The sequence below is a fragment of the Ochotona princeps genome, chromosome 20 (genome assembly GCF_030435755.1).
Source record: "Ochotona princeps isolate mOchPri1 chromosome 20, mOchPri1.hap1, whole genome shotgun sequence".
NCBI lineage: Eukaryota > Metazoa > Chordata > Mammalia > Lagomorpha > Ochotonidae > Ochotona > Ochotona princeps.
The window spans coordinates 9,622,634-9,647,057 of record NC_080851.1 but is presented as its reverse complement, the minus strand read 5'-3'; the positions used below and the strand labels follow the sequence as shown (position 1 = coordinate 9,647,057).

Here is a 24,424-nt window from a genome sequence, read left to right as displayed (position 1 = left end):
GCCTGCCAATGCCATGGCCATGTGCTGCTCTCCGTCCTCTGCTAGACTTGGGGCATTGGGGACGTAAGAGATACTTTAGCCACAATGAGCATGCTTGTCCACACTTGGCAGCTACCCACACTGGCCTCTAGCTCGTCACAGTGATCAAGAGATAGTCCTTGGGGCCAGTGTTGGGGCACAGTGAGTGAAAACACCCCTGCGAGGCCAGCGTCCCTTATTATCAGAGCGCCAGTTCCAATCCAGGGTAATCAGCTTCCAGTCCAGCTCCCTGCCCGTGTGTCTGGGAAGGCAGCTGGAGATGGCCCAAGCATGGGCCCTCGCCACCCAGGTGGGAGACTTGAATGACGCTACTGGCTGATCCAGGCCTCACTTTTGCTGCCATCTGGAGAGTGCTCCAGCAGTTGGACAGTCTCCCTCTCTGTCCCTTTGCCTGTCAAATGAAAACATGTTGAGAGAGGGACGGTGCCTGCTGGGAGAACCGAGCGTGCTCATGGTATCCCTCAGAAATGACCCTCCAGCGTCTTGGTAGGCATGTTGATCTGTAAACCAAGTCACTCTGCAGAGCACTCAGCTCTGGCTGTGGTACCAAGTAAAAAAAAACTAACCCAGACTAGAAACCACATTCCAAGCTGCTGTCTCCCTGTCCATCTGCAGGCTGTACTTTGACTGTATTTCTTCATACTTGAAACTCATTCTGCTATGTCAGTATCAGGGTACAGACTTCCAAAGGTGCGTTTCCCTTCAGGTGCATAATGACCCGTTCCGTTGGCGCGTTTCACTGTCGCGTGCTCTGTTTTGGTGCCTTGGGTTCATCAGGTCCAAGAGGCAGTGCGGCCAAGCGCTGCCGGGACCACGGGCTTAGATGACTTGGTATCCACTTGTGCCTTCTCCTCTCTCCACAAGGGGGAGCAGGACCACACCTGCCCCGCCACCTGACTGCCCTTTCGGACAGGCCACCTGTAGCAGAGAACTTCCTCCCCACCTGGCTGATGCAGCCTTCAGAGAGAAACGGCCTTGGGTGTAGATGGCGACTGTGGAAAGGGCCCACTACTCCATCCTCCCCAGAAGGCTCCCCGAGTGGAATGTTATCGTCCCCTACAGCTAGACATGGATCAGAATACCTAGACTCTCCCCGCCTGAAAAGGAGGCCAAATTCAGGGATGCCGGGAGCCCTTTGGGTTGCTGGGGCCAGAGGGAGCTGCTGCTGGCCACGCCTCACTACGACACCTCATTGGGGCCGGTGGGGGAGGGGAAGATCTGCAGTAGGGATTCTGTCGCCAGAAAATGCAGAGTGTTGCAGATCAATGATTCTTTGCAAACTGGATGTCTTACTGGGTGCTAGAATGCAAATTTAGGTATTTATTGTCAAATAATGGAATTCATTGTTTTTCTTTTTTTCAAAATTGTTAACATGTCACTGTCCATTGTGTTCACTTATGTGCAAGCTAAATTGAGTGAAGCAAAAAAAAAAGAAAGTGGTTTGTACATTTGTCATGCCTTTTGTATTTCTTACAATAAAAATATTGGTAGGCAATAAAAGTAATAAAACAGCAAATTTTACACTGCTTTCTCAGAGGTGACTTACTCTCCTGGATGTTTTTATCTTTAATATAAAGTGAATCTGTAACTGAAGTAACAAAGATTAAATATTAGCAGGCCTGGCACGATAGCTAAATCCTCACCCGGTACACGCTGGGATTCCATGTGGGCACCAGTTCATATCCCAGCTGCTCCACTTCCCGACTGGCTCCCTGCTTGTGACCTGGGAAAGCAGTCAAGGACAGCCCAAGGCTTTGGAACCCTGTGGGAGACCCCAGAGGAGGCTCCTGGCTCCTGGCTTCGGGTGGGCTCAGCTCTGGCCATTGTGGCCACTTGGGGAGCAAACCAGTGGATGGAGAATCTATCTCCTCTCTGTGACTCTGCCTTTCCAAGAAAAATGAGTAAATCTTCAAAAACAAAAAGATCCATATTAGTGGAACATGTATGGAAGCTTTAAGAGAACGCTTTTCAGGCTTGCAGTGTTTTTAAATCAGGGTCCACACTGTGGCTCAAGGACTGAGTCACCAGTTAAAAGGCAAGCATCACAATCAGAGGCTTTGTCCCATCCAATCCAGCTTCCTATGGCTGGGCTTAGGGGGGCAGCAGGAGATGGCCCAGGTGCTTGGGCCCCTGTCACCCACAGGGGAGACCTGGCTGGGGCTCCTGACTCCTGGCTTCAGCCTGGACCAGTTCTAGCTGTTGAGTCTTTCTGAGGATGAACCAGCTAGTCCAGTAGAAACACTGCAAAAGGGAGGGCCTGTAGTTAGGAAGGGAGTGGAGGAGTTGGCGATTGGCCGGCGCGTACCTGGAACTGTGGCTTCCCTTCACAGGGCACAGGTTTGATACACATGTACTTCTGTCCAAGCTGCCCATGCAAGACCCACATGTCATCCAGAGCCTGTGTTGGTGGCGAGAACAACAGGTGCTTGCTTCCTACTAATACAGACTCCAATGCGCAATGCCCGCTCGTGGGGTTTCTGCCACCCTGGTGGGATTCCTGCCCCTGGCTCCAGCCCGACCCTGTGGAGGCACCAGCAGCATTTGGGAAATAAATCCACAGATGAGAGCATGCCGTCCTTGTCCAGACCTCGCTTCTCTTTCAGACAGTAGTTATAAAAGACGTTGGAACCCAGTGGTGTACTGCTGAGCAGTGAACGGCAGGGAACAGCTGAAGCCCACAACAGAGGAAAACCCAAATGCATTGTGAAAAAGACACACAATGCAATGGTGCCATTTATATGAGATTTTAGAAAAGGCAGAGTGACAACAGAACAGACTTTTGTTGCTCGGGGGCTGGGCAGTAGGGAAGCCAGCTGACCGCAGGAGCCTGAGCGCTTTGCTGAAGAAGTTGTTCACTTAACGGTGACTGTGGGCCCATGAATTGCACACCGATCAAAACTCATCAAACTGAATTGTAAGCTGGTGACTTACATGTAAACTGTGTCTCAATAAAGCTGATTTTTCCAAAAGTAAAGATCCTCTATCCGTGCTAACCACGCCCACCTGAGGTCAGCTGGAAGAGGACTGTGACAGGACGTGGGTCGTCTCCGCAGGGCGGGCCATGGAGCGAGAACACTTCCTGCACAAACTCGCCCACCAGGGTAGCTGGGATTCTCCTTTGTGACTCACGTCCGTGGGAGCTTCCTGCACCTTCATCGTTTAGTGCAAGCGCTCACACAGAATTTGCAAACGTGCACTAAAGCTACTCGGCCTTCGTGACGCAGATGTTGCTGTAAAACTCATCCTTGATAACTGTAGAGAGCCAAAGGGGATATTTACTGTTGATTATTTTCGCTCTGTGTAGAAAAAACAGAAAGGTACCTGAAACCCCACAGAAAAATGGAATTCAAACACCAGCTGATTCTGGTGCCAGAGGGGGGGAAGGGGAAATGGGGATTTCAATCCTGTTTTATAGATGAGTGTGGGATTTGCAAGAGAGAAGTGCATTGATGGTGCAGTCCTTGCAGGGAGTAAATTGGAAAAGGAAGAATTGGAAGGGTGCCAGAGTCCCTGTACTCAGAGCTCAGCAGGCTTTGATGAGGTAAGTACGGCAAGTCCCCTCTGTGGCCAGGCGCATCCCGGCCGGCAGCTCAGCCTGATAGCTACATGTAATTGAGCTTTGCAGCTGATGCAGGCTGGGGGCCTTACTCTACTGGGCTCTGCCTGGGGTGGGCACGTGGCACAGCAGTAAAGCCCATCCGGAGTGCCCAAGTTCTAGTCCCAGTTTCCTGCTGGTGCCCACCCTGGGAGGCAGCAGCCTGTGGCCTCAGGAACATGTCTGCCTCCCACCTGGGAGACCCGGGCAGAGTTCTTGGCTCCTGGCTTCAGCCTGCTTTGCCTGCAAGAATACAGCAAAGCGGCTTGTCCTGGTGCTCAGGGCCCTGCGTCTCCAGCCCTGGCTGGCTGCCGTTCCTGGCTGGGTCCCCTTCACTTGCACCCAGACCGCTCCCTCTGTTTGGAACCTGCTTCCCTCTCAGCTAGGCTTGGGAAGTCGGCCGAGGCCGCAACCCACGCAGAAGGCCCACCCTGGTGGAGGCAGTGCGCAGTGGCAGCACAGCACACATTTGCTGCTCTCCCCAACCTGGCCGCCTCAGCCTCGCTTCTCCTGAGACAGGACTTGCAACTACATACTTGGCTTATTGTCACCTCGCTTTTCCTCATCTGGAAAACGAAATGCAATCTCTTGGCTGTAACCAAGACGTCTAGAAGAACGTGTAGGCACAGCGCTGGCAGGCCCGGGGTTTGTGAGCTGGTGCCAGGCTGCAGGAGCCGGGAGAGCACGCCTCCCTTCCTCCCGCAGGAGGCTTCGCTGTACAGGCCCTGGACCTCCCCGGGTTCTCCCCTCCACCATGCTCACTGCCTCTCCCCTCTACGACCTCATGTTCTTAAAGCTTTATATATATAGTGATTACTTTAAATATAATCTTTAAATATATTTAAGCTTTAGATATATTTAAAGTAATCACTATACTATCTAAAACCCCCCCAAAGTGTAAGAACGTGAGAAAAGAGGAAGTAACACCAACAGGGGGGAGGGGAAGCGGAGCCATATTGACAAATAAAGGTATATGTGTATTAAAGATATTTTTTGTTAGTTTTATTTCAAAAGCAGAGTTACAGAGTGAGAAGGAGAGAGATCTTACATCCACTAGTTCACTCCCCAGATGACTGCAGTGGCCAGAACTGGGCTGGTCCAGAGTTGGGTTCCAGGAGCTTCTTCCGGGTCTTCCACGTGGGTGCAGAGACCCAGGGACTTGCACCATCTTTCACAGCTTTCCCCAGTCATAAGCAGGGAGCTGCATTGTAAGTGGAGCCACTGGGAATTGAAGTGGTGTCTATATGGTATGCCGGTGCTGCAGGTGGAGGCTTAGTTTGCTATGCCACGTTGTGGGACCCAGGCATATGTGCTTACCGTGTTAGTGTCGAAATTTTAAGTGAAATAAAAAAAAAGTCACTGGGACAGGCATTTGGGACATCCACATCTGGGCATACACAGCAGCCGGTCTTTGGTCAGAGTCTCCAGCCTGTGCGAGGGCCAAGGGAGGAATCAAAGGTCTGAGGGGGATTCACAGGGAAAGGCCAGGTGGGCTACCCAGGGAGAAGCACTTTGGCGGTGAGGGGTAGACCATCCAGGGTTGCCCTGGAGTTTGGGAAGCTTCGAGAAAGACCTTGGCTGCTGAGAACGGGCAGGAGGGAGAGCAGGATCAGGCAACACGGTATTTTGATGCGTTTAATGCGTTTCCTTTCTTATATTGAGGACAAGTGTCTCTTCCAGCACCCATGTCATCCAGCGTCTGTGCCAATGGAACCACAACAGGACATGCCACGCGGGGCGTGACCAGCATGATCACCAGGCACAGGGCTCAGCTGAAGCTCCCAGCCACCCTGCAAGGGGACACAGCACAGGGTGGTTGCTCCAAACTCAGAGTGGAATGATTGCCTGGGAGGCGCGTGCTGATATTGAACTTCAAAGACAGCGTCTGAGCCGACCCTGTCGGCCTGAGGGACTCCAGGGGGACCACATCGGCCTCAGTCTCCACTCCGTGCCCTGCACGCGCGCTGTCAAGCAGTGCGTTCCGGGGAATGAGAACTCCAGGGCATCACCCGAGGCTAAAGCCCCCGAGCGGCCAGCGTGGACCGGAATGCTCGGGGCAGGGCGTGCAGAAGCCCTCCGCGGCGGCAGGGGGCGCTGCGCGGGACGCCGAGGCCGTCGGGTCGGCGCCGCGCCGCTCTCTGGGCGGGGTGGGCCGGCGTACGTGCGACGTCGGCGGCAGAGGTGGCGGCGGCGGGCCCAGCTCGGCTGCTTCTGGCTCCTGGTCCGGTTCGGCGTTTGGCTGCCCGCTTGGGCGGGCACCATGGGCAAGCGGGACAATCGGGTGGTGAGTGCCGGGCGGGGACGCGGGGCCGGGCGGCCGGCGCTCGGGCGTGGAGCCGGGAGAGCCGCGGCCGGCGCGCGGGCGCAGATGCGCGTGCGCCGCGCGCGCTATTGGCGCCTCGGGGTCCCCGGCGCCCTGGCCGCGCTCCCCTCCTGCTCCTTCCCCGTGCTTCCTCCTCCTCCTCCTCCTCCACCCCGCCGCTCCCTCGGCACCTGGGCCCGCTTGGCGCACTTGGAGAGCACCCCGGGCTCGGCAGGTGCTCGGCATCTCCCAGGTCGGGGAGGCCGACTGGGAAGCGACCCCCCCCCCCCCGCGCCTGGCACCCAGCAGACCCCTGTGGAAGAACGGGTGGTCGTGCAAAACCTGCTGGCTCCCGACGCACTGGTTTTACGCGGTCGGGAGTTAGAGGACCCAGGGCAGGTTCCCGTGTATGTGTGTTTCATGATGACCCCGAGCCTTTGCACAATGGTGGACAGCACGAACGGCTGGTCGCTGGCAAAGAGCGCTCTCAGGCATGATAAGTCTAACTCGTAAATGAAGATTCCAGAGAGACAAAGAGGCCTTAAAAAAAAAAAAAAAGAAGCAACGAGCAGTGGAACCCCGAGGTGTGTTAGTGCAACAGATTTTGAAAGGCAGGTGTTTGCCGGAGTTCATGAGAAGCCTGTTGGGAACATAAGTGTGCGTGAATCTCGGAAGTGTCCTGGCACCAGAGAAAAGCTAACAGCTGAATATTTTTTTCTAGGAATCAACTCCTAGCAGAGAGAGAAAGGCCCGGCTCGGCTCGGCACGGCTGTGGGGGGCTTTGGAAAGAGGAGGAATCAGTTGAGGTGGCTGGGGAGCCCTGGGGAGCAGGTGGCTGGCCAGGTGCCGAGGGTCAGGGACTAGCAGGGTAGGCTGGCTTCCTAGCAGCTGCTGGGTGGGCCGGAGCACTGGAGGGCTCAGTTGATGAATGAGCCAGCTTTTTCCTTGCCTGGGCTGTGAGTTTTCTTCGAAATGACAGCATACCCCATCTTAGAAAGATTGATTTGCATCTTTTTTCAAAAAGATTTATTTGTTTTTATTACAAAGTCAGTTATACAGCGAGGAGGAGAGACAGAGAGGAAGATCCTCCTTCCGATGATTCATTCCTGAAGTGAGCGCAACAGCTGCCAGGGCTGATCCACAGCCAGGAGCCAGGAACCTCTTCCAGGTCTCCCACACAGGTGCAGGATCCCAAAGCTTTGGGCTATGCTTGACTGCTTTCCCAGGCCACAAGCAGGGAACTGGATGGGAAGTGGAGCTGCCGGGACCAGAACCGGAGCCCATATGGGATCCCGGAGTGTTCAAGGCGAGGGCTGTAGCTGCTAGGCCACCGTTCCAGTCCCTGATTTACATCTTACCAAAAAAAATTGGTCTTTGTTTAAGAGGCAGGCAGGCAGCCCCCATCCACAGGTTCACATCCCTGAAGCCACGCCAGCCAGGTCTCCCACGGGGGTGGCAGGCGCTGTCACTTGCTGGGCATCGCCTCGCCCACCACAGTTTGCCTTGCTGTCGTCTTCTCAGTGGGAGCCGAGAGGGCTAGGGTGGCAGCTTGAGGAATAAATTTTCCACGGGTGGCACTCGATCGCCTCTGAGTGAGAGCAGGCCCCGCCCCCCAGGGTTGAGGTGGTAGGGTGTTTGGTCTTGAGTGCTTAGGAAACACTTGACCTTGGGTGCACTTGCTTACAGAGGCCTAGAATGCTTTGCTTTGTTGGAGAAAAATAGTTTTCGCTTTACACATGCATTGAAAGCACATGAAAAGCTGGCGTCAGCTTTATCCTGCAGTGCGCCCCGGCGCTGCCTCCTGCCAGGGCTGTGCTGCCAGCTCACGGTGGGCTCAGGTGGGCTCGGAGTGGGAGATCAGAGGGGGAGCTCTGGTTCTGGCATCTTGCAGGAGGGAAGCTGTGCCCTGACTTGCCTGCTCTGGTGGTGCGGTACCTAGTAGCTCGTGTACTGTGACTGTGTGCTAGGACAGTTTTAGGGTCACAGCACTGCTGAGAGGGATGGGGTGCCCGCAACATGTGCTGTTCCCCGCCTGTGAGCTGGCACCCACCCCCCAGCACACTGGCGGGCCTCTATGCATCTTGGCCTTCCGCCCCAGGCTACACGGCTTCCTGGGGCCATCCCTGGTGGGCTGTCCCTCGGGCCTGTCGGTGGCTCCCTGCTCCGCCTTCTCAGCCCTTTCTCCAACCTGCTGATCCTGTGTTGGCTGTGGTTGTACCACAGTAAATCATAGCAATGTTCCTCGTAAAATCTTTTGACATTTTTTGAAATTGCCTCAAGAACAATTCTAGCTGGCTCTTCAACTGTGGATGGTAGGGTTGCTTTCTAAAGTAGCTGTTACATTTGACAGAACTTTTATACATATATATATATTTGAAGGGCAGAGTTCCAGAGAGGCGAATCTTCCTATGGTGTCCCAGTGGCCACAGCAGCTGGAGCAGGCCAGAACCTGGGTGCTGGGGCCTGTCCTCTGCTGCTTTCCCAGACACACAGGAGGGGGCTGGTTTGAAAGTGGAGCAGCTGGGACTCAAATTAGTGGTTCATTTCGGATGCCAATGCTGCAGAGGGCAGCTTAAACTCACTGTGCCACAGCCCAGGTAAAACAATTGGGAAAGGAAAAAAAACAATTTTTAGAAAAGTTTTGGGTTCACAGCAAAATGGGGCAGAGGTAATAATTTGCATTTTCTCAGTGTTCTCAGACTCCGTGGTTAGCAGCAGCTGGCACCAGGGTAGTGCTTCCTCTGTGACTTGGAAATACCACCTTTGCACCCTGAAGTTTTAGGTTTTACACTAGGGCTTATTCTTGGTGTTTTATTGTATTGAACACTTTAATGGAACCTTGTAATTGTTGAGAGTTTTAAATGACTTGAGTTGCTTATGGCGGCTGTCTCTGCCTGCTGTTTCTGGAACTTGGTGTAATGTTCTTTTCTGAGTTCCTGCCCACTAAGACAGAAGCAGTGCCCCGATGAAGGCAGCTAAGCAGAAGGACAGGTGTGGTTATGCAGCCTGCGTCCTTACCGGCTTTGTTACCTGGCTTTTCATGTCTGCCCTGTGAATATCCATGTGGTTCCAACTTGTCCTCCTGAGCTTCAAGCCAAACCATTTTCTTTCACCAGAACTCATGCAGCATGTACTTCGTGTTACCTGCAAATGTTTTGTTATGGAATCACAGGATTTAAAAGGCTGAGGTGGAAGGGGCTCTTCCCCTTAATGTGAAAGGCGTGATTTGGGGATCATGGTGATGTGACAGGCAGAGCTGGCATCCAGGATTGGCACCAGTTCATATTCTGGCTGGCCTGCTTCTGATTCAGCTCCCTGCTAATGGCCCGAGTGTCTGGGACTCTGCCACCCGCCAGGAAGACCCAGATGAAGCTCCTGGCTCCTGGTGTTGAGCTGGCCGTCCCGGTGCTGGTGCTGTGGCCGTGGTTGTGAGCAGTGAGTGGAAAATTTCTAGCTCTCCTTCTCGATTCTTTCAAAATAAATAAACTGTATTTTTCACACTGTTGCATAACTGAAAAAAAAATTTTTTGGTAAGTAGTAACTTTTTGTTTTCTTTTTTAAAGATTGATTTTATTTTATTTATTTTTTTAATAAGGTTTATTTTTTTATTTTTATTACAAAGTCAGATATACTGAGAGGAGGAGAGAGAGGAAGTGGAGCTGCCGGGATTAGAACCAGCAGCCACATGGGATCAAGGCGAGGACCTTAAGCCACTAGGCCACGCTGCCGAGCCCAGAGATTGATTTGATTTTATATTGGAAAGATTTACAGAGAGATAGAGATACAGAAAGATTTTCCATCCACTGATTCACTCCCAAGTGGCCGCAACAGCCAGCGCTGAGCTGAACCTATCCAAAGCCAGGAACCAGGAGCTTCCTCCAGGTCTCCCACGTGGGTGCAGGGTCCCAAGGCTTTGGCCTATCCTTAAGCTGACTCCCCCAGGCCACAAGCAAAGAACTGGATGGGAAGTGGAGCAGCCGGGATTTGAGCCAGTGCCCATATGGGATCCTTGTGTGTGCAAGGCAAGGATTTAACCACTAAGCCACCCCGCAGGTCCAGTTTTTTGTTTTCATAGCTCTCTAGGCTTGGATGTGTAGTGTGGTATTTGAGACCACTCTTGTGGTCCCTGCATCCTATTATGAGTTGGAAGCCCCTGAGACCCCGCTTTTGCCGTGGCCCTGCAGTCTGGCCAGCTCCAGCCAGCCATGGGGACATTTGGGTTCATTTTTCTCTTTCTGTCTTCCTCCTTTCCCTCCCTCTCACCTTTCAAATAAGTAAGTCTGTTTTTAAAAGCATTATTGCTTTAATGAGTAAAAGCAGACTATCAAGTATTTTTCATGAAGGACTACATACAAAATGCGGAAATAAATAAATATTTAAAGTGTACTTGGCACAGAATGGGAGTAATGTTTATTGTTAAAAGCCTAAAAGTAAACGTTCCCATTTCAACTGTGCTTTAGTAAGTGCACCTAGTTGCCTGTGGTTTGTAGTGCTGCCATGTGAATGCACTGCTGTACTATTTGCTCTGAAGTAAAATAGAGTGGTTAATACTTTGGAAAGCAGTTTGACTGTAGAAGTTAAGATACAGAAACATGTTAATGTACGTTTACGATATATGCTAGAAAAGTTGAAGATTGAAAAGGGTGAATGTCCATGATTCTTAAAAGTTAGAATAAGGGCTGGCTCTGGCATAGCAGGGAAAGGCAGTGCCTACAATGCCCACATCCCGCATGCACACTGGGCTCTGTCCTGGCTGCGTCACTTGCAGTCCAGCTCCCTGCTAGAGACCTAGGAAAGCAGCAGCAGATGGCTCAAGTGCTAGGGCAACCCTGCTCTAGGTGTGGGAGACCTGGAAGGAGCTCCAGGCTCCTGGCTCCTGGCTTCTGTCTGGCCCGATGTGGGCTGTTGCGGCCCTCTGCCCAGTAAACCAGCAGGCAGAAGATGGGTATCTCTCTGACTCGGAGAGAGTCAAGTAAGTAAATCAGTCTTTAAGGGGAAGAAAGTGTGATTGATTGGGAGCTTCGGGGCATCCATGTTTATGGAAGAACAGAACTGTGGGGCCAGTGTTGGCATATCAGATCAAGGCATGTCCCTCCTGTGCGTCATGGAGCTCCCTGCTGCTGCACCTGGGAAAGCAGAGCGTGACCCCGTGTTTGGGCTCCTGTTTGCACATGGGAGACCCGGATGAAGCTACTTGCTGCAGTCTTGCCTGAGCCCAGTTGTTGCAGCCGTCTGGGGAATGAGCCAGGAGATGGAAGATCTCTGTCTCTCCCTCTTTCTTTGTAGCTGCCTTTCAGATAAATACAGATGTGTATCTGCATGTGAAACTGTGCCACGGTCTTTGATGTTTATAGTTGATGCCATATAGACATCGCTGGCATTAGGGGTTCTAGTGTTCATTCTTGGAGGGAAATTGTCAAAAGTTTGTTTTCTCATCCCAAGTAATAGAAGTAATTTTCTATATATGTATTTATTTGGTGGTTGTAAATTGTTTTCTCTGCTAGAGAAACCAGAAATGTGTAATGTTTTGTTACCTTATGATCTCATTTCTTCTGTTAATTTGCAAATAAAATTTATATCAGTATGGCACAGTATTTACTGGCATAGGAAATACAGTAGACTAAGTAGCGAATTTAGAGCTAGCTCTTTTCTGGCTTCTTCGAACGAGGTTCTTGCCTGTGCGTGTGGGGTGCCTGCCCTCCCAGGACTACTGGGTTGGCAGAGTAACCCTGGACATTGTATTTCATCAGACCTCGGGTGAAAACACATGCTCTCAGGTAGTACTGTTACGTATCTTTCAAATGTTCAGGCCTAGATAAAGGGTTAAATTTGTATCTAGCAATGCGGAGCTAGTTAGATTGTACTCACTTGGATATAGGATGTATTTGCAACGGAGAGAACTTGGTGAGTCAGTGAGCATTCGCATTTTCTTTTTTTGTGGTCTGTGTAATTGAATTACTGTCTGTCCTTCTCTCGAGGCCTACATGAACCCCATAGCGATGGCCAGATCCAGGGGTCCAGTCCAGTCCTCAGGGCCGACAATCCAGGATTATCTGAATCGGCCAAGACCTACCTGGTAATTGAGAAAGTTTATCTGCTTTTAACTTTTAAAAGTTTTTTCTTACAATTTTTGTTTTCCAAGCAATTTTCAGATAACTTAGGTGAATCTTTAAAGTGATATTTAATATGCGTTATATTTGAGTCTGTGACCCATGTGTACAACTCTAGATCAAGCTATGCCATCTTTTTCATGCCAGTCTCCTCTCTATATCGTAACAGATTGTAACCTTACTGTGTTATAAACTGTCTGAAATAGTTTACGTGAATGAGGTTATGCTTCGTTGAAGTATATAGCATCGCCAGCTGTTAGGTGGAATAATGTTTAGCCTGAGTTCTAGTTGTGTTTCAGTGAGTTAGAAAAGCTGAGTGTCCCTGATCTTGTAAATAAAGCATCATAGTGCAGATCATACTATCTTTAAGGATGTTTTTTATATAACACTCCTGCAGTGGCAGATGGCACGCTGCAAAGTTAGCTTTCGAATCCTCAGTGCCCTGAAGCCAGGAGCTGTGGGTGAAAGGTGTGCTGGTATCCCCTAGCAGGTCCTTCCTTAACGTGAGCTTGTCCCCTTCCAGCGTCCTTGAGCGCTGTCCTTAACTGTGCTGCACACCTGAGCGCCAGTCATACCCACACAGAGTGCACTTGCTGTACGGTGGGGAGGGGACGAACCTGAAGGGGCCTCCGGCAGCCAGGGCAGTGTGTGCTGCCCAGGTCCTGAGGACAACCCTGGGGCTGGCCCTTGGTTGGAGGCCGCAGCAGGTCGCTGTCCTCATGGTGGAGTTGGTTATAGTGCAGGAAGACCAGGCACCATCAGCAGGAGCCTGGGGGGCCCAATGAGAAGGCTGGGGGCAAGCCACCAGGATTAGTGCCCCCTGGAATCATTGCGGAACTGTATCTTCAGAAAGGGCTGCTCGACTTGTCTTCCTACCCCGAGGCTGACATACTGAGCCTTGATCACCAGACAGGAACTTGGGGCTTTAATGCACCTGGGTAAGCCAGCTCTCTGAAGGAATGACCCTTAGCTTGTTATGGCCCTAGAATTTACTGCTCTAGTCCAGATACCTGTTGGTCCTGTCATCCCCTCAACAAAGTAATTGTTCTTTTTCTAAAAATTTGAAAGGATTATGCTCGTTTTGGTCATTTTCAGACTTCACTGCCTTATGAAGATCTTGTATGTGACAATGTAATAGCCACTGTATCTGTTGGCTTACTGGGTCCAGCAAAGAGCCCACACCAGAACTAAGGGTTGGAAGAGAACTGTCGCCCCTACATCATGCAGGGTCAGGAGTCACACAAGGTTAATGCATTAGCAAGGAATTGTGCCAACAGACGCTGCCACCCAGCGACACTAAGTGCCCAGCATGGCAGTGCAGCTGCTGCCTGTTAGGTGCTGCAGTTTCTGATTCCTAAAAGAAAAGCAGATTTCAGCTTCAACAACATTGTGTGTGCACACACTGCAGGCCTGTGTGGTCGTTCCCAGGTGCCCCTCCATGGCCAGGCTCCTGAGTGGCCTAAGAATTAGCAATCAGGCATGCTGTTTTAGCTGCTCTGTCACGCCAGCAGGTGCGCGATCAAACAGGCAGCTCAGTACTGGAGTGTGGTAGTGCAGTGGGCTCGCTGGTGGCTGCCTTTAACCCTGACCCTGATAGCTTAGGGCCTTGTGCAGGTTTCTTCCCTGCTTCAAGCTTCTTGCTTGCTTTTAGCTTGTTGACATAAACAAAGACATTTGCAAGATAGCAACATGAAAATGCTTCTGAAACTTTTGTCTTATGCATGAGTGTCCTTCTGATTTAAATCGCTTGATGATCCATCTGTGCATCCTGTTTTGAAGGGAAGAAGTAAAAGAGCAACTGGAGAAGAAAAAGAAAGGCTCCAAGGCTTTGGCTGAGTTTGAAGAAAAGATGAATGAGGTTTGTACATAGTTCGCAAAATAAGAGATTTTTTTTAATAGTAGCTTGGGTTTCAGTGTAGTTCTTGAAGTTCAGAGAGCTCTGTGTTTCAGAGGTGTTACTGTTACATTCAGTGCAGATTTCTATGTAAATGTATGTTTTCTTTTGAAAATACAGAATAATCATCTTGTGGTGGTCTTAGTCATCTCTGTGCCCTCCCTCCTCACTCTGAGATCTCTGTAGTGAGGTTTGCTTGTCTTGGAAAAGCATGCATGATTATGGAACTATAGTCCAGATTTACTGGGCTTGTGCAGTCCAAAGTCCCCTGCAGCAGCCCGGGCCCTCTTCTCAGGGCACAGTGTTCAGGGGGACCAGCAGTCCCTTGGGGCTGCAGCGGGGCGCTGGGATGCGGTGGGCCCAGAGGAAGGAAAGGAGTAGACGGGTGGTCTTGTAACGTTACAAGGAGTGTGTTAGAAGAGGACAGAGAAAGCACTGATGGCGTGTATAACCTCTTTTGTAGAACTGGAAGAAGGAACTAGAAAAACACAGAGAGAAATTATTAAGTGGAAGTGAAAGCTCATCCAAAAAAAGACAGGTAATACCATTTGAGTTTGTTGCCATTCTTAATCTCATGTTGGATTTTCATGATAATGCTATATGCTGATATTAATAAATGTGTCTGAAAGCTTCAACAAGTTACATAGCCTTCCACATTTATTTTATTTCCGTTTAGAGAAAGAAAAAAGAAAAGAAGAAATCTGGTAGGGTGAGCAAAATTTTTCCATTTTTGTAACTATTACACTTAAGATAGAAACAAGTAAGAGTAACTGATTTAGGAGTACCTGCCGCAGGGCCATGTGGACTCTGATGGGTCAGGGTGGGGCTGAGCCTTTGCTCCGTCTGATGCAACATGGCGGCTGACTGTTCACCATTAGTGTACACTTTGTCGAAGGCAGGGGGGAGGGGGTGTCCTGTGTCTCACATATTACTTCAGTAAGTATTTGAGAGTGTTAGCGAAAGACAAAAATTCCCGCATCTCACAAGCTTTAATTGTTTTGTGCTTGGTCAAGTATTCATCTTCTTCTTCATCAAGCTCTGATTCTTCCAGCAGTTCTTCGGATTCTGAAGATGAGGTGAGGACCATTTTTTTTCGTGCTTATTTGAAAGGCACAGTTAAGATAGATTTTCCTTCTGCTGGTTCATTGCCCAGATGGCTGCACCAGCTGGGTCGGGCCAGGCTGGAGCAGCAGCTTCTCCAGGTCTCCCAGTGGGAGCAGCTTCCCAAGGACCTGGGCCGGCTTCCTCTGCTTTCTCAGGCACATGAGCAGAGAGCTGGATCAGAAGTGGAGCTGCCCGAACTCAAGCCAGTGCCCATCTGGGATGCCAGCACTTCAGCTGGCGACTTGACCCAGTGTATCACAACACTGGTCCCCCTCTGATTAATAGCAGGAGGACCCCTCTTATAAAATAGTTCTTAGAAATCTTTACTTCTGGATTTCCATTATTTATTCATAACTTACTTAGAGCACTCACATGAGCAGATAAGTAGATATTTCAATAGTGTTGTGAATCTATTCCTTAAATTTCTAAATTTGCTCATTTTTAAAATGTCTGACAAGAGAGATTTTTTAAAAATCAAATGCTGCTTGCTTAGTTGTAGGGATTATATGTGATTCAAAGCTCTTAATTTTATAAGATATTAATGTTACATTTTATGTATAAATAATTATGGAAAAATAGATGTTTTTAGCTGATCTTCCATAAAATTGTGCTCATTGATAAAGGCTTGACATTAGTTAAATGCTTAAGCAATATTTTTTAAATATCAAGTTTTCAAACATCTTTTATAGGATAAGAAACAAGGAAAAAAGAGGAAGAAAAAAAAGAGCCATTCACATAAATCTTCTGAGAGCTCCATGTCGGAAACTGAGTCGGACTGTAAGGTAACGTCCCCGAGTCCTTGGCGCTCGGCACTGACGATGTGAAGTCTCCCTGTGTTGTGTTGCCCTGACTTCAAAAAGCGCACATGTCCATGATTGATAACTTACATTATTTCGCATTTATATAAACTTGTAGTTCAGGGAAGCATCTGCTGAGGTTGTATGATTGGTGTGGGCGTTGGGGCATTAGGGGTTAATCTGAGTCTCCTCTGAGCCGGCTGCTGCTGCATCGGGGGCACCTATGCTCTCCACTGACAGGAGTGCGAGTGCGGTGGAGTGTGGAGCTTGTCAGTTACCGTGTGGAGTCTTGGTCTGCGTCTCCACCACTGTAGTGGATGCCGTTTGTGATCCTGAGCCGCCGCGAGCTCTTGGGAAACCAAGGCGCTGTCCCCGCTGTGTAACAGTTGTCTCCTGGTCCTCCAGAAGGTCCTCTGTAAACGCTGGCTTCCTCTTTGTCTTGGAAAGCGGAGTGGCGGTTACTGAGTTTCTGCTACCTGTTGAGTTGGCACTGTTCTGAACACGTGACTGTACGCTCATTTGATCCTGCTGACACATATTTGAAGTAGTTATTTGTTGATCCATTGTATGGATAAGTAAACTGAGGCCCAAAGGAGGTTAGTAGACAGGAGGAAGTGATTTGGAGGTGGAAGTCCTGCCCCTGCTCCCCGTGGGGAGTGTGGACAAATTGGCAGATGAGCACTGTGACCTGCAGCCACAGTGCATGGACCACAGGAGGGGAAGTCGTGTTTGAAAAGAAGCTACACTGAGTGTTCCAGGCAGCATCTGTCAGGTTAGGCAGACGTAGGTGTTCTACAGCTAAATGAATCAAGAAGCCTGCTTGCTTCTAAGCAAATACATGGATAATGTACATTTCTTGTCCATTATCACGGTGATATGCTAACACTACAGCAAGCTTTTTAACAGTGAGCAGCTCACTTTCAGTATTTTGTCCTTGTTCTGTAGTGATTTACATTTAAGGTTTATCTGTATGTTTTTGTTTAGGACAGTTTAAAAAAGAGAAAGAAATCAAGGGATGCAACGGAGAAAGAAAAGGTAACTGCTTTTTTATGTTGCTTTAAGGTGGTCTGTCACATAATACACGAGTTCAGTGAAGTGACAACATGTATCTTTAAGAGATTTATTACTCTGGCTTTTATGGTATTTTATGATGATTTAAGGAAACCTTTTTTAAGGAAGTCTTTTTGGATTTATTTCTGAAAGTAAAAGATACGAATATTTCTTATACAGACTTTGAATTTGTTTTGATTAGCTCAGACTAAAAATAAAAGCCTCTTTTAATTAAGAAAACATGGACTTCTGTTTCAAATTTAGTGTACCATAGGCAGATTTTAGAAGTTTTTATGCCATTATAAAGATATTTCTGTATCTGTGACTTATCCATGTCAGTGCTAAAATTATCCCATCCCAAGTTTCTTTTTGGCATTTAAAAGTTTTTTCTTAGTATCAGTTACTAAAACATAAAACCCTAAAAAAATAGAGCATGCGTGCCTGTGTCACTGTATTTCATTCAGTTTTTCATAATTTGTTTAAGAACGAGTTGAAAACTGCTGTATACTGTTGACCATTTGTAAGTTACAGTTCAGTAACATTTATTGTGTTTCCAAGATTGTACAAACTCCGTCTTTCAGCCTTGTTTCCGACGCATGCGCCTTAGGGAGTCTTCCTCCATCCTCATCCTTCTGCAGCGCCTGTGTGCTTGTCTCTGAGCGTCCCTCTTCCGGATAGATCATTGCAGCTATACTTTTCTTTTTTTCTTTTTGCTTTTAGATTTATTTAATTTATCTGAAAGGCATAGTCCAGAGATAGAGGTGTTCCATCCTCTGGTGCGTTCCCCAAATGTCTGTGACAGCCACGGGTGGGCCAAGCTGAAGCCAGGAACTGGGAGATTCTCCTGGGTTTTCCTTGTGGGAGCAGGGGCCCAAGCACTGGGACTGTCTTCCACTGCTCCTTCAGGTGCAATAGCAAGCAGCTGGAGCAGTGGTAGAACAGCTGGGACTCAAACCAGAGTCCAGATGGGATGCCGGCACTGCAGGTGACAGACAGTGCACTGCTCCACAGTGCGGGTCCTGCCACTGCTTTTCCAGTTAGTGGAATGTCCTGATTGAAACACGCAGTCAGCGCTTGCGCAAAGCGGCATTTGTATGTATATACTGTGTGTGTCCACTCATTTGTCTGTTGATGGATATTTGGGTTGTTTTCTACCTTTTCACTATAAATAATTCTGTTGTCAGCTTATTTGTGAACATGTCGGGTGTCTGTCAGTATTTACTACTAGGTGTATTAACTAGAGCAGTTCAAGTCCGTTTACAAAAAAAATAAATTAAAGCATTAGAGAAAACTTCCATCCTGACCCAAGTTCAGTTAATTCAAAGAATTCAATAAATGCATGTGATTTGTCTACTAAAGATTTACTCACTTATTTGAAAGACAGATTTACAAAAAGGGGAAGATGCAGAGATCTGTCCATCTGCTGGTCTGCTCGCCAGGGGCCTCGGCAGCCACAACCGGGCCAGGCAGGAGCCAGAAGCTTCGCCCGGGTCTCCCACGTGGGTGACAGGGACCCAAGCCCTTGGGCCGTCTGCTGCATCTTTTCCAGGTGCATTCGCAGCCGGGACTTGAACTGGCAGCCATGTGGGATGCTGTGATACAGGCAGTAGCTTAACATGCTGCATGACCATGTGCATGGTCCACAAATAGCAAACATGTACGTAAAATTAGGAGCAGCCGTGCCCGGCGGCGTGGCCTAGCGGCTAAAGTCCTCGCCTTGAACGCGCCGGGATCCCATATGGGCGCCGGTTCTAATCCCGGCAGCTCCACTTCCCATCCAGCTCCCTGCTTGTGGCCTGGAGAAGCAGTCGAGGACGGCCCAAAGCTTTGGGACCCTGTACCCGCGTGGGAGACCTGGAGGAGGTTCCTGGTTCCCGGCATCGGATTGGCGCGTACCGGCCCGTTGCGGCTCACTTGGGGAGTGAAACATCGGATGAAAGATCTTCCTCTCTGTCTCTCCTCCTCTCTGTATATCTGACTTTGTAATAAACTGAATAAATCTTTAAAAAAAAAAATTAGGAGCAGCCATTAGCTCAAAGTTTGCATTTGTGAGTTGGCTACTTTTTGTTACAGTGGACATTTATAGCTTAAACCAAAAGAATCAACCTCTCCGCAGAAACCAAACAAAATCACCTGTAATTTACGCGTAGAGATCCTGCTTTAATTTTCCTGTGTGTTTTCAGCAAGTCTGATGACTTTAAGTACTTGTGTTGGCGGTTTTCAGGACCCCACATACTCCCTGTCTTGCTTCTTTCTCTTAGAGTTAGTAACTTTCTCAACATGAATGTGATTACACTTCAAGGCACTAAAGGAAGTATTTGTGCAGGTCATTTAGCCCGTTTGGATGATTTGTCCATTGATTTTCTTTTCAGCAAGGTTGTCTGCTCCAACTCTGAGTAGAAAAAAAAAACAAAAAGAATTAGAACATGAAGAACCTAAATGTTACATTGGCTGCATGTAAGAAAACAAGCAGACTTCTACATCAGTATGACACATGTTTACTTTTGCCTTATTGGATAAAAGTTTTGCTATATTGTAATTAAAGGCATAAACTTAGACATTTCTAAGATTAGAATGAATATGAAAATTGGAGCAATTATTAAGAAGAACTTAGAAACAAATTTGTATGGCTTATGATTACCTGTTTTATGTGAAGATACATGTGTTTCTATTCTGTAGGACATTAAAGGACTCAGCAAGAAAAGAAAGCTGTGTCCTGAAGAGAAGCCTTTGTCGTCGGATTCGTTGTCAGAACCAGATTATATTGAGGAGGTGAGTGTATGATCAAATCCTTTTTATAGTGTTATTGATTTAATAAATATGAATTAGTCAAAACAAATACTTCATAAATATCTTTTATGAAAAAAATAAGCAACTTGCGGTGAATTTAGCGCTTTTCCAGAAGATTGCTGTTTGCACCTACCTTCCCAGGTTGAGATGTTCTAGTCTTCCCCGTCTGCTTTGTCCCGCTCTGATCTCATTACCTGAAGTGCTGCCCGAGTCACTGCCCTGACGACCAAGCACTTCCTCATCCACCTGCCTGCAGCATCGCAAGGACCCCCTCAGCTTAGCCAATGCTCTTCTTGGTTTTGTTTTGCTTTTGAACTATGATTTTGGGGGATCATAAAGTGGTAAGGTAGGGCAGAAATGTGGGCCGTAGCCCGGCTTCCCGTCTGCAGTGCAGAGGGGCCTTCATGGGGGGGCTTCTCAGCTCGGGCAGCTTCATGTCAGAATCTGCGCTGTGGCTGGTAGAGGTTCTTCCCAGGGAACTTCGGTCTCAGCTTTGAAAAAAAGACTTTGTCAAACTCTTTTTATTAAGAAAACTAAAAGGAACTTGAAGCTACAGAGCGTTTCCCATGGTATCTGGGATACAGTAAGGTGGTGCCTGCGGTTTACATAGTTCCAAATTCTTGCTGTTACAAGGGCATCACACCAGACCTTGCACCAAGGCACTGGCTTTTGAAGTTGCAGCTTTCTTTCTAGATGAACATATCAGCCCCAACACTAAAACTGGCCAGTGGAGCTGGCCCTGGGTGCCGAGTGGTGGTGGGAGCTGGCTGCAGCAAGCTGTGTCTCCTGCTCCCTTCCCCTCTGTTCCAGCTTCCCCCCAGCCAGCCCTGCTCGGCCCCTCAGGCACTTCTGTCCCCATCACCACCTCCGTGCCCCTCGGTCTCAGTTCTCCTTTTTGAGACTTTGTTGTACATTGGCGGCACAGTGCCTGGGTTTTTTGGTTTTGTTTTGTTTCAGTTCGCCACCTAGTTGGTCACAGTGGCCGGAGCTGGGCCAAGCCTAGGAGACAGTGGCTTGTGCCATTCGATCCCTGCTGCTCAGGGTGGGAACCTGGATTGAGCCCTGCCCCACCACTCCCGGGCATCTGTAATCACACATGAGACAGGCTGTCGTGTGTAGCACCAGAACTGTGTCCTGGGTATTTCCCCTTGAGGGTAGATGATGAAACCAGGTAGCATTCAGATGTTGGTCTGATTTTGGGACTCATGTTTTACAAATATTTCTCATTGAAATACAAGAATTATTTAAAATGCCGTGTGAATTTCAAAATGTTTTCTACATATAATTTTTGAATATGTAAGATGTATTAGAATGAAGGAAAAATGCAACGAGTACAAATTTACAAACTTTTGTTCTACATAAAAATTTGAATTTTCAGGTACGAGCGAAAAAGAAGAAAAGCAGTGAAGAACAAGAAAAAGCAACAGCAAGTATCTCTTACGTTTCTACACGACACAGGGTGGCTGCTTGGGTTTGCCATCTAGCAGGCTCTGCAAAAGTGTGTTGGGTTGATTGGGGCACCTGGAAAGGTTTGGTGGTCGGCAGTTTGACCCGCTCGTGGATTGGAATCCGATTTGGCCCCGAGAAAGGAAGAGGCTGGGACTGAGCAGCTCCAGCTCCCCTCAGGATGTCACCATTAGTAATACAAGTCAAACCCATTTGAAAGGCAGACTTAGGGAGAATCAGGCTTTCCACTGCTGAGAAGAAAGAGATCTTCCTGCAGGTCCACTTGCCAAATGCCCACAGCAGCCACTGGCAGGCCGGGCTGGAGCCAGGAGCCAGGAGCCAGGAGCCAGCACCTCCGTCCTGGTCTCCCACCTGAAAGGGCCCAAGGCCCAGGATTTGGACCGTCCATTGTTGCCAGATGCATCAGCAGGGAGCTGGGCTGGGAGTGGAGCAGCTGGGACTCACAGTCTAATGTGGGATACCAGACATCTTACTGCCCTGTGCCACAACCAACCCCAACGCCAGGGAACTTTTTGTTTCAAGACAGATAGAAACAGAGCTTGCGCCCTCTAGTGGACTGAGTGTCTGCAGCAGCCACAGGTCAGGCAGAAGCAGAACACCATGCAGGTCTCCCCGTGGGCGGCACGGGCCGCGTCACCTGAGCCATCACTGCTGCTTCCCAGGGTGTCCGTCAGTGGGACACTGGAATAGGAGCTGAGCTAGGTTGGGAGAGAAGTGTTATGGTAACTAGATCTGAGCATGCCTGCTGGACGAAGCAGGAAGAGCAGCTAATAAGACTGGTGTTTCAGTAGAATTTAAAGCTGGGCCAGTATAGAGAATGAAAGTAAGGTGACCCCTGAGCAGTCTAAGCAAGGAACAGCCAGCAGGGAAATGAAGAGGTCCCTGTGATAGAAGAAGACCAGCAGAGGAGGAACCTGCTTAGCTACAGCCTATACTTCAGTGGTGTGCAGTGTTGAACTGTTTGTAAAATTCCCTGTGTACTTAAACATATATTGGAAAACAGACCGGTGACAGGTAGCTTGGAGTTTCCAAGTGGTAGAAGCCTCTGAGAGACATGCTGGACATTGAGGCAGACGAGCTGGCAAGGAAGCCAGTGCGGCTGGGAAGGCGGCAGAGCATTGTCTAGGTACTTTGAGTCCCTGGATGAAGTTCTGGCTTCAGCCTGGCCCAGCCCTGATAAAGCAAACTATGGAAGATCTCTCTCTTTTCTGTCTTTCAAATATAAAAAAAAAAAGTACAATTCATGAAGTGTAGCAGTTTGGAGGATGCGTACATTGAATTGATTTAATACGGAAAGTTTTGTTAGAAACCATGTTAAGGGCCCGGCTCTGTGGCCTAGTGGCTAAAGTCCTCGCCTGCACATGCCAGGATCCCATATGGGCGCCGGTTCGTATCCCGGCAGCCCCGCTTCCCAACCAGCTCCCTGCTTGTGGTATGGAAGGGGAGTCAAGGACAGCCCAAAGCTTTGGAACCCTACACCTGTGTGGGAGACCTGGAAGAAGCTCTTGGCTCCTGGCTTCAGATTGGCTCAGCTCCAGCCATTACGGTCACTTGGGGAGTGAGTAAATAGATGGAAGATCTTCTTCTCTGTCTCTCCTCTGTGTGTTTCTGACTTTGCAATTTAAAAAAAATCTTAAAAAAAAAAAAAGAAGCCATGTTAATACGTTAATGACTTAGGAGGCTTTCCAGGAACTCCTGTGAAGACTTGATGAAAATGTTTTAAATAGTTTTCTTGGTTGTGTGCATGGTTTGAAATGTTGCTTAGAAGTATCGTAGTAAAGATGGCTTTAGTTTGCCTATTTTCATGTAGTAAGATGTTACACATGGTTGTCTTCACAGGAAAAAACAAAAAAGAAAAAGAAGCATAAGAAACACAGTAAGAAGAAGAAAAAGAAGGCTGCAAGTTCAAGTCCTGACTCGCCGTAACATCAAAACCAATCAGGATCGCTTATAAAGAAAGTGCAATGTGTAAGGAAATTTCAACTGTGAAAACCATGGCATAGTTAGTACAATGCATGATTCCCTTGTTCGTAGAATTACTCCTGGACTGTTCGGTGGCCGCTCCGATGCCACCGCGTGCGAGGGCCGTGACTGCTGCCCACTGCCTGACACCTGTTCTCTCCCTTCCAGCGCTTGGCAACTCTGGGAGCTCAGACACTGCAGTCATACCTAGTGACTGAGATACTTGGGAAGGAAGCTAATAACTTTGACTAAACCTATCTAGCAATGAATCGACAGAAACACTCTGGGTATGTCCGTAAGATGTAATTGGAAATCACCAGATGATTCTAGATCAATTTTTGAGTAGGGTTTCTATTGATATTCCAGAATCCTTACTCTGTAGATAAGTGTATTTTAATTTTGCCCCTTGTATACTTGTACTTTCCTGGGGAAATGAACTTTGGGGGGGTTGGGGGGTTGCTATCTCTTTAGCTAGCAGAATGGTGTGCCTTGGGTCCTCCACACGTCCTCCTGTGGATACAATAGCCATGCCTCCCCGGGAAGGCCTCACGGGGAAGGTGGGGTGCAGCCAGCCTCGCCCTGAGCCTCGGGCGCTGCTCTGGGTGCCGCAGTCTCTGGGACGGCCCTCCACTTGACAGTAATTGAACACTTTAGCATTAAAAGGTTTGCCGTTTGAATTGATTTTGACATCACTTTGGCTTTGGAGAGGAAGCATTTCAAATAGACACTGGTACTTTTTGAACTTGATAGCTAAAGATTCTAAAACGCATGTTTTTATATTAAGTTTTAACCGGTCAAAATTTCATGTAACCAATAGTAGTTGCTTCTTTTTTGTATGACTTTTACTTAGGCTGCAATGTAAAGCTTTTGGTAACTCTTACTCTGGCTTTCTTAAGTTCATTACTATGTTTAATGGCACCTTGCCAAGATATTTAGCATGTATAAAGCAGGATTTTCTTTTTTCTTTTTTAACAGCTTCATATTGAAGCTGGGACTTAACCACAAACAAGTTGAGTGGCAGGCTGAAATGCTGTGGTTTTGTTACATAAAGCTGTTGCCAGAATCTTAGCAAACAAAATATTTTAAAAGTGTGTTGTCTTTGTATATTAATAAATTATGACAGGTTAAATTTAAGAATTTCATTATTGTTCATCCTGTCTGATATTTTACTAGGATTTTGTGCCTCACATCTCCTGCTGAATTGTTTATTAGGAATGTTAAAAGGAATTTACCTATCATTTTCACTTTACATTTTTATATAATCAGGTAACAATGAACTAGAACTTGATTTGCAGTTCTGCCTGTTACAGAGGG

At 48.3% G+C, this 24,424-nt stretch overlaps 1 protein-coding gene across 2 annotated transcripts; it reads left to right on the top strand.

The window, feature by feature from the left end:
- Nucleotides 1-5,596: 5,596 nt before the first annotated feature.
- FAM133B (family with sequence similarity 133 member B) lies at nt 5,597-23,711 on the top strand. 2 transcript variants are annotated; one of them, XM_058678186.1, is made up of 12 exons: nt 5,597-5,918; nt 11,915-12,012; nt 13,826-13,904; nt 14,404-14,478; nt 14,617-14,649; nt 14,954-15,016; nt 15,734-15,826; nt 16,826-16,876; nt 19,571-19,663; nt 21,060-21,107; nt 22,988-23,116; nt 23,279-23,711. In XM_058678186.1, exons 1-11 carry the CDS (start codon nt 5,682-5,684, stop codon nt 23,072-23,074), a joined length of 957 nt encoding a protein of 318 aa, XP_058534169.1. In that variant the 5' UTR covers nt 5,597-5,681; the 3' UTR covers nt 23,075-23,116; nt 23,279-23,711. The 2 variants fall into 2 exon arrangements, with proteins under 2 accessions (XP_058534169.1, XP_058534168.1); XM_058678185.1 differs by having other exon boundaries at nt 5,599-5,918; nt 22,988-23,711.
- Nucleotides 23,712-24,424: the final 713 nt, after the last annotated feature.

Excerpts from the sequence above, each read along its gene's own strand:
- FAM133B (XM_058678186.1), top strand. The coding sequence starts at position 5,682 with ATGCTCGGGGCAGGGCGTGCAGAAGCCCTCCGCGGCGGCAGGGGGCGC. Across the intron at positions 13,905-14,403 it reads TTGAAGAAAAGATGAATGAG|AACTGGAAGAAGGAACTAGA; the intron begins GTTTGTACATAG and ends CCTCTTTTGTAG. Across the intron at positions 19,664-21,059 it reads AACCAGATTATATTGAGGAG|GTACGAGCGAAAAAGAAGAA; the intron begins GTGAGTGTATGA and ends TTGAATTTTCAG.